A 9,557-nucleotide genomic window follows, 5' to 3' on the forward strand; every position below is an offset into this window, starting at 1 on the left:
TCGCATTAACCGCCCTAAGAACCGCCCTTCAAATCATAAGTATAAGTCTCAAAAATAGTTTTTGTGAATTGAATACTTGGAGTCTCGTGAGCTGAGAGGCTCTAAGAGCACTTAATGCCCGCTGGGCGCTACCTGTTTATCCCGCTTTTGAGGACGAAAAGCCAAATGGGTCAGACAAAAAATCGGTCAAGCGAAATATCGAATAAGCGTCTTCTCAACAGCGTCTTCTCGACAGCGTCTTCACAAATCTTAAAGTCTTCGTAATCTTAAAGACGAGTAAACCTCTAAGAGCAGCTCAGCTACTTAATGCTCTCTGGTCCATCCCGTTTTCAAGGACGGAAAGTCAAATGGTCAGATGGAAAAATGATCGAAGAACAATCAAGCTCACAAAAAAGCCCAACGGAGCCATATAATTGCTACAACCTTCCTTTGAGCGCAATTAATGAAATTACGCGACACTGAAGCAACTTTAAAATTGAGTCTCAAAAGCACAAAATTGCCGTTAAATACAAAATGAGAATAAGATCAATCAGAATCACTTAATTGCAAATCATCTCTCAAATCAAACCCTCCACCACCAATAGAAGGCCCCTTCTGATATGTCTGTTGATTGGCTGCCATACTTGAGGAGGGCATAGGAGGCTCGTCAATCTTCTTATTTATTGGCGAGTCGTCATCAGAAGAGGAGTCGGAATTTGAATCGGAACTTGAATCTGAGGAGTTACTGTCACTTCCACTACTGCTCAGCGTACTAACTCGGCTCAGACCCTTGGACTCTGAACTTTTGGATACATTAGTTTTAGTTTTCTGCTTCTTATTAACACAAGTATCGACCAACGACGCCCTTTCTCTCTCGTGTCCTTGAGGCGGCGCTTTCGAAGGGGACGCTGAATTTGAAGAGACAATATAGTTGGAACTGGTCTGACTAGAAAGGGCACTTACTGTAGCATTAGATGATTTCACGAAATTTTGCTCCCCAAAGTTAGCTTTAAAATCAGTTTGCATAGGAACATTTTCTGTATAATTCATATAATCTGATCTAGAATTCTGCGGTAAACTAGGCTGATTTGTTTTCAATTTTTCAGCGTGCTCTTTCTTCGTTTTGAGTTTCTTTGTCTTTTTAGCTTTAGGCTCGTTATCCTGACTTTTGGCAGACGTTGGAACAATATTGGCGTCTTGCATGCCAACGTCCATTGGCTCGGGCAAACCATTCGAATTATCCGAAAACATTTTTTGAGAGGTGGGTTCATCTGAGGCTGCTGCACTATTTGCCTGAGGCTGGGACTGTTGATTGAACTGACGATTCAACGCTGCAATTTGAGCAGCTGTTCTCTCTTTGCGAGTTTTCTTCACCATCATGACCGACTCCAATTTCTCGAGAGTAACTTCTCCCGTCTCATGGTCAATTATCAATACACACTCTTTCTGCGCCGGCTTCTTGTTACCTCTGAAAACATTTTAGCTCACACTCACACTTTTCAACTAAATGATACGCATCAAATAAGTTTCCTAACGTCGCTCGTATCAACAATTTCGCTGCACGTTTCTCTACAAAGAATAAAATAGCTGAGGCATATGTAAACAATTAGAAAATCAATGCCAGGATACTGATGATCTAATAGGCGGGTCCATTTCTGACTCTCTGCTGAGAACACTCAGTCAGACGTCCGCTGTCTTACAATCTAGGTTCAATTTAGCTTAAGCTCCATTGGTTTAATGTTTTAACAGCCTATACAGCAAGCAACTCACTTGTAAACAACATCTTCTCTGGTTGGAATAGTTTCTCCCTCGTCACCTGCAGTGCCACTGTTTGTATATGGATGCTGATTAACGGGGAGACTGATAACAACTTCCTTGTCATTTTGGACCACAACCTCGCCAGGCACCTCTCTGGCTACAGAGGTCGGCTTGAAATCATATCTAAACATACAATTACTTGCAGTGAGTCAAATTATAGATGCCACTAATTTTGCAAGCGGTCGCACTATGGAATTCAAAATATCCCAGATTGATATCACAAACATTTTCTCATTTAGTGCCACTTCATTCAATTTCAAATAAAAACATGTTTTTACATATTCGAGGATTTAGGATCTGCCACTCTATATAGAGCAAGAAGGCTCGCTAATTAGCAATCGCACCTAAGGTTCCGACCCCGCTCATCCACAATTTTTGGCATAATTATCTACCAAATGAGGAAGAGATAGATAAACCCAAAAATTCAAGTAATTTTCAAAAAAATAGTGTATGAATGAAAAGATAAAAGCCTCCGAAGCAAATAACTCAGTGGAGTGAAAAAGGACGCACTAGTTTGATAATATATGCCAAAATTAAGAAAGCGAGTTAAGACGAACAGCAAAATTAAACAACAACAACAACAACCAACATTAATTACATCAAAAACTTTATGTCCGTTTTAAAAAAACAAAATTTAATAACAAAGTCAACATAGCCTCAGATAAAACTGAAAATAAACAAAATAACTTGTAATTCACTCAAAAAGATATGGGACCAGTCCATATTAAGGCTTGGTAACAATTAGGCATAAAAAAGAACAAACAGTAAAGTTAAAATTCGCTCACTTTTAAAAAAAAATTAATTTCAAAGTAATGAAAACCAATAGAAATCAACTAAAATATTCCATAGCTTTACGATTACCAATGCTTCCATAGAGGGGCATTAAGACTTAGTCTTCACTTAATTTTTTATGCAGTTAAAAAAGAACAAAAAGAAAGCAAACAAAAATTCAATTAAAACTCGCCCGAAAACGCTGTCGAAGCCGTAAAGCAAAATTTTGGCCCTCAAAATAAGTTCGATTGCGCCCTCTTCAAACACAGATAAGGTAGTATGTGACCTCTCATTAATGAAACTAGGTAACAAGAAGACAAAAACAAAAGGGCAAAATTAAGTATTCCTTTGTTTTTTTTTGGAAACAAAAATACTTCCAAAATTATCAAAGCCATTAATTACAAATTGAAGGAAATAAAGAGGTCCATTTAGTCGTCGAATGGAAGCCCAGGAAACCTGCAATTATCTAAAACATGTCTTCTGTCTACAAAAAGAACAAAAAGAACTTAATTTTTTATGCAGTTAAAAAAGAACAAAAAGAAAGCAAACAAAAATTCAATTAAAACTCGCCAGAAAACGCTGTCGAAGCCGTAAAGCAAAATTTTGGCCCTCAAAATAAGTTCGATTGCGCCTTCTTCAAACACAGATAAGGTAGTATGTGACCTCTCATTAATGAAACTAGGTAACAAGAAGACAAAAACAAAAGGGCAAAATTAAGTATTCCTTTGTTTTTTTTTTGGAAACAAAAATACTTCCAAAATTATCAAAGCCATTAATTACAAATTGAAGGAAATAAAGAGGTCCATTTAGTCGTCGAATGGAAGCCCAGGAAACCTGCAATTATCTAAAACATGTCTTCTGTCTACAAAAAGAACGTAGAATATGACAAAAATCAAAAATTAATTTACTTTTTTTGTCAAAAAAATCCGTGTCGAAGCCAGTAAAGTCATTACGTATACTTTAAAAAACGTTAGATTTTGTGACACCAATCTCATTTGACAAGTTCCTTTGATACCAATTAACACATGTTTTACCTGTAAGTAACGAGACTAGGTAACAAATAGACAATAAGAAAATTACGCAGTTTAAAGGACTTTTTTTATTCTGGAAAACAATTGTTTTCAAAGTCATGAAAGCCATCAGCTATCTAATAATTTCAGAATATCGACTCATCTATTGTTCTAGTGAAATCCATTAAAACCTGTCATTATACAGGAAATTTCATACGACTAAAACGACAAAATAAGACAGTTAAAGACAAAATTAAAAAATTTAATAAAATTCTTCAAGAAAGTAATGTCGAAGACGTTAAAACATAACCTATATCTTTCAGGATTTCAAAATGCTCAATTGTGCCTATATTGAACGCCAATATTGTGATATGTGAACTGTCAATATGATAATGTGACAAAACTATAAAACGTGACAAATGGGCAAATATCTATAAATAAAAAAAACATGAAATCTAGTGGTATGAAAGCCAGAAAACATTACTGAAGGCGTAAAACTGCAATAGAGATTAAATTTTTAATAAGTTGAAAGAAAAAGCATTCTTTCTTTGCTGACAATAAGCTTCAAGTTCACCAAATTAAGCGAAAAATAGTGATAAACTTAAATAAGCCATTGCTTATTTAAAAATCAAATATTTTTAAAAGTCAAAACGACCATAAGCTTCCGAGTGAAAAAACGAGGTACATTTGGAAGAGCTGAGGATGCCAATTGCACCTATCACCAATGCGCTTTGATTTAAATTGTTCTGTTCATTAATTAATATGAAAGTACATATCTTTTTAAAAGAACGGGCCAATTAAAATCCGAATTCTTTTTGGATTGTAACAGTCCATGAATGGTCCAAAACTAGCGCTGCTAATGCTGTTCGTCTATTAGATACACATATTTTTGCGAATGTTATCGATATAGATAATTTGTTAGGTAAAAATTAAAAATAAATGCTGCGTTTTTGATAATCTACGAGTAAAGTTAGCAACAACAGCGAAGTTTTAATTACAGAGCAACAGAAATTGAAGTAGGAATAGCCACTTTTTGATTCTGCGAAGATTGTATTAGTGGTGTTCGTGGTTGTACTTCCGGCAAATTTAATCAACGTAGACTAAAGAAGCTTATTTCGTGCTGTTTTTGATGAAAAAGGCTGAATTTTGTAATATTTAGTCAAAATTTTTGACAAAAAATTTAAATAAAATAGTCGACAATATATTTTTGTCTTTGAAAATAAAATCAACAACACTATTCTTTAAAATTTTAACAAATTTTAGCAAAATTGACGAAAATTTGGGCAAAAATTCCGGAAAATGTGAAAAAAAACAACGGAATTCACTCTACTTTTCTCAGAAGTTGAAGCCTCGATAACTCCCTATAAATAACGAAAACAAAAAATCTTTCAATTTTCATATTCTGCGCTGGACGAGTTCTCCAATGATATCAGTCAGTTACAACACTCTACGATGAATATATCGATCGGCGAAAGTTGTCTGAGCAAAAAAACCATTTGAGTATATAGTTCCTCCCCCCTCAAGAGGGGTCGGAACAAAAATCTGGCTTTTAAGTAGCAGGCAATCTGGCAATTTAAAAATTGCACGTGCTTATTTTCGCGTTCAGCTCATACAGCAGCTTCGATGAAACGAGAGCTGCTGAGACACTTGATGCCATCGGGCTGGACCAGTTTATCTCGATTTTGAAGACAGAAATTAAACTTAAGTCGCGCAAGTTCTCAAAAAATCAAAGCTCGAAAAAATCAAAATACACAAGTTGAGAATAAATAATTCTGTTTTCATATCTGATATGGAAGGGTTTTAATTCAACGAAATCTCGTTTGGCAGCGGTTCAATGGCTCAAAACATTACGACTACTCGGTCAGATAACAAAATCACGAAAATCATTTGTGGCAGCGTTGACAACATCATTATTTGAACGCACACACAACCTAAAGTTAAGGTAATTTTAATTCAAAAGAAAAATTGTGCAAAACATTATATTTCGAAAACTGAAAGGCACTGGAGGCTCTCTTTTTGACCTTTTATAATGCTTACCAAGGTATTCACAATTATTGTGGACAAAATGAACCATTAAAACGATCGATCAATCATCTTCTTTCAAGAAACGAGTCTTTCAAATAGGACACGGTAAAGTTGAAATGAAATTTTCTGTTTAGGCTTGAGAAAAAATTGATGAGGCAAAAAAATGAGCACAATTCATTTTATTTTTAGCCACGTGTTACCTTCAGTAGGAGTGCCCTTCCACTATCAAAAGATTTTTTAAATAATGAGTCTTACAAAATTCACCATTTACGAATTTCACCTCGAAAAAAAGTTCTGGTTTTTTGGATCAAGATTTTTTGAATCGTCTTCATCATCTGTTTCTACGACTCGATCTATGTTAGTAACAGATGACTATTTTAACGAAGTTATTTTGCTTTTTGCACTTTGCCTTTCGACCACTGAGAGCCCCATGTTTTCTTGACTGTATAACTTAACATTTCAAGAGAAGTTTTGCACAACTTGATCCCTTTTCGATATAAAGCAAGAATTAGAGATCTCTATGTTCGTATCTTTGAAAAAAAAATTGGCGTTTATTCTTCTGTTCTCGATTCCTTGTAGGAAAAGAAGACCAAATATCTGAACAACGTCTGCGATTCCACTCCGAGGTTGAATAAAAACTATATACGTAGAAAAAAAAGAAGATTTGTCCAACTATTCTCCTAAAATAGCCAATCCGCAATAGCCAATAGCAAATAACCATCCGTAAAATTGTTTGCTTTTGCATTTATAGGCATAACGTATTCCATCTGTAAGATCAGAAACTGATTTAAAAAACTATGCTGCAATTAATTGCAGAAAGAAATTTTGAGGACTCCTGGGATTGAGATGGCAGAATTTTGTTCCAGTTAGGGCGCGAGTTTAATGCACCTTCAGTAAAAAATGTCTAATTAAAAGGTCGGAATTTTTTAAATAAACTTAATTTATGCTTGGAAGAGAAGTTCTCATGCGATAGACACCATGTCTTTAAGCATACAGGTTTGAACAAAAAATCGTCTGTAATGATCCTTTTCTATTGAATGATTTTTGAGCGAAAATTTCTCGCGCAATGCAATTACTCTCTGCTAACTTCTGACAAGTTTCCTCAAAATTTTTCTTGATGATTTGAGACAACTCAGATCGTCGGCGAATGTCAGATCGTCGGACAACTCAGATTGTCGACGAATGTCAGATTTTCCCCCTGGATTAATCAGAGTCAAGTTGTCTCAAGGCGCATCAAGTTTCCTCAAAATTTTCCTTGATGATTTGTTCAGGCGCATCAAATGATCTTCTTAGAGCTCATAGTTTACTGAAGTAATAAAAGTTTTAAAAATGAATAAGACTGTTTACAGCTTTTCATTTCGAAACTCTTGGCTCTAAAAACTGAACTATCAAGATGTCAAAAGTGATTTAAAAAAACGTTCAAAATATCAAAACCCTCAAGCAAAAAGTCGGAAAGCGACACGAAGTAAGTCCCAACAGATACTCGCCAAACTTAATACTCTGTTCATTATGCTATTCCACAAGAAGCGGCAAAAACCAATAAATGTGCAAAGCAAAACATTTCATGTGATATAGTTACATTTAGGTCAATAAAAGAGCCTTATAGCATATGACAGAAAAATCAACAAAAATAATATTCCAAGAAAGTATGAAAGGGACAGCAAAGAGTCAATATTTTTACAATATCTGATACAAGTTTCGATGTCCAAAAAAATTTCCAAAGAGTTTGTGATACTATCTGTTATCAATGACTACCCACACGACAGCTAAGCCACTATTTTGGAAAAATTGCTTTCTGTTCAATAAAGCTATCCAATACACGGGAAGAAATCCGAAAGGAAACACGTAAGCATTTAAATTCAGCACATTAAACAACTCCAATTCATCTCGCGTTATTAATAGTAAATTTTTAGTTAGGTAATTTAATGATTTTATAATTTTACATAATGTTATATTCTTAACTTTACATTGCCTCTTTTACCATTTGCTTTTTATTCTTATGTGTACCCGAGGAAATTAACAATGTTCTTTTTTTTAATGGTTTCGCTCTACCTGAAGACCTTACTCCAATCCAATAACAACTCCATACTCCGAAACCCATTAGTTTAATATATTCTGGAAAATCACGTGAAACACGTTTTGTTAAGCAAGCCAGATCCCTGCAGTGCGAGATTTTGCTATGTACATTGCCAGATTTTCGAAACTTGGTAAGTTTGTGTTTCAAGCAAGGTTAAGCAACTCTGCTGAAGTCACTCAAAGTTCAGCCTTGCATCCCGAACGGCTACGAGATTGTCGATGAATGTCAGATTTTCCCAGTGACTTAATCAGAGTCAAGTAAACTATACTTAATTTACAGCTGTACATGGCCTTTACATCCCTTGATTTTGCGTACGTCAAAATTTTCAAAATTTATGTTATTAGCAATTATCTAACAAAGACTGAACAAATGTTGATAAGTCAATCAAAATCCATCACTTGATCATAATCGATAGAACGAGAAACCAGCGGGATCAAGGTGACGCTAATGCAAACACCACGGCGTATTGGGTAAAAGAGACGATAATGTCAACAGATTTTACGTTTCACCCCCTGTATGGAGGAATGAAATTGATCGATATAACTAATAAAGTTAGATCTCAGTTAAGCACCTGACAGTGTGATATTTGTCGGACGGAGTCTGTACAGTGTTCTTAGTCTGAAAAGAGGAACCAAACTTCAGGGGGAGAGTTTTTCCAATCAACTCGTCCATTTAGTCTGAAAAATATTGCCATACTTAATACCCCCAAGCGATTGATAATTTGAGAGCGAACTCGAATAGTATTTAATTGCTTTGGTTATTAAGAATGATTATTCAGTAAACGTTTTTTAAGGCTCTCTGAAAGTTTTCTGAATACAACCAAAATTTCAGCCTATAAAACAAAGGAACCATTTTAAAATCTTCTGCCCTGCCGGTTCCTTTTTTGAATAAATTCCCCGTCGAACTGCCTTGAAGATATAAACTAATTTGTCGATGACAAAATCAAACGCGAAAATATTAGATTAGAGAAAAAATTGAAACATACAATGATTCGGTTAATTCCTTTGAGGGCTTGAAACACCAATTTCCCATTAGATACAAGTACCTCAAATGTGGTACAATTTAATCACGCGATTTGGGCCAACTTAAGTTCTCTGTAATTTTGCTTTAAGTGAAGCAAAGGACAATTGATATCATCTTGCCAACTAACAGTTAAAAAAATTGACGCTTCTATTTCTGAACACACTTTGGAAATAAATTCCGCTTTGTCGTTCTCAATAATAAGATTGTTTAATAGAATGATTCTGTGGCAATATCAAACTATCAGCAGCAATTTTCCTTAAGCTGATAGTAGAAATTGCTCATCATTAAACGTAGGGTTAAACATATTCGGTGCATTGCCGGTAGTAGCTGCCAATGACCCTCTGAATAAAGAGGACTGAAAGAGGCAGGTTAGGAAAAGAACAGATAGCAATTGAGAATGTTTTCTGATAACATAAAATTAATCTAAAATTGCGTGCAGTTACAGTGAGATGGAGTAAATATTCAGTCACTTAGAATCACTCAGCGTTTTTTATATCAACAAAAGTTCATTAGACAATTCTTTTAAAAACCATTTGCCCTAGACTAATGAAAACTTGGGAATAGAAACTGTAACTGCATAACAGGCAAGCAAACAGATATTAGACAAAAACTGGCAGCCTTATTTTATCAAGGTGCAAACATAAGTTTGCACATTGATTGCACAATTTGAGAGCTTTATTATTAGACTAGATAAAGACTAGATTAGATATGAACTTACCTCTGACGAATTGCTAACAAAAGGCCACGGGCCAGCTTCAAATTAGGGTGTGCCGCACTGTTTGGGGCAGAAGGGGGGTCCTGAATCTACCAAAATTCAAAACTCCTTTCGTACCATCCTAGTCAACTTCAGTGAA

General features: G+C 35.2%; 1 protein-coding gene across 1 annotated transcript; it reads right to left on the minus strand.

Annotated features, from left to right (window-relative positions):
- Positions 1–455: 455 nt before the first annotated feature.
- On the minus strand, positions 456–8,367 carry LOC142339956 (uncharacterized). The gene is made up of 3 exons (XM_075390326.1): positions 8,252–8,367; positions 1,750–1,920; positions 456–1,447 (listed from the first exon to the last, which is right to left on the minus strand). Exons 1-3 carry the CDS (start codon positions 8,350–8,352, stop codon positions 526–528), a joined length of 1,194 nt encoding a protein of 397 aa, XP_075246441.1. The 5' UTR covers positions 8,353–8,367; the 3' UTR covers positions 456–525.
- Positions 8,368–9,557: the final 1,190 nt, after the last annotated feature.

The sequence above is a fragment of the Convolutriloba macropyga genome, chromosome 5, assembly GCF_964194025.1.
Source record: "Convolutriloba macropyga chromosome 5, txConMacr16.3, whole genome shotgun sequence".
Lineage (NCBI taxonomy): Eukaryota > Metazoa > Xenacoelomorpha > Acoela > Convolutidae > Convolutriloba > Convolutriloba macropyga.

Bases quoted from the DNA above. Each gene is read 5' to 3' on its own strand.
- LOC142339956 (XM_075390326.1), bottom strand. From the start codon at position 8,352: ATGGACGAGTTGATTGGAAAAACTCTCCCCCTGAAGTTTGGTTCCTCT. The intron at 1,921-8,251 runs GTGCTTAACTGA...TTGTATGTTTAG, and splicing joins GACAAATATCACACTGTCAG to ATATGATTTCAAGCCGACCT. The intron at 1,448-1,749 runs GTGAGTTGCTTG...AAATGTTTTCAG, and splicing joins AGAGAAGATGTTGTTTACAA to AGGTAACAAGAAGCCGGCGC.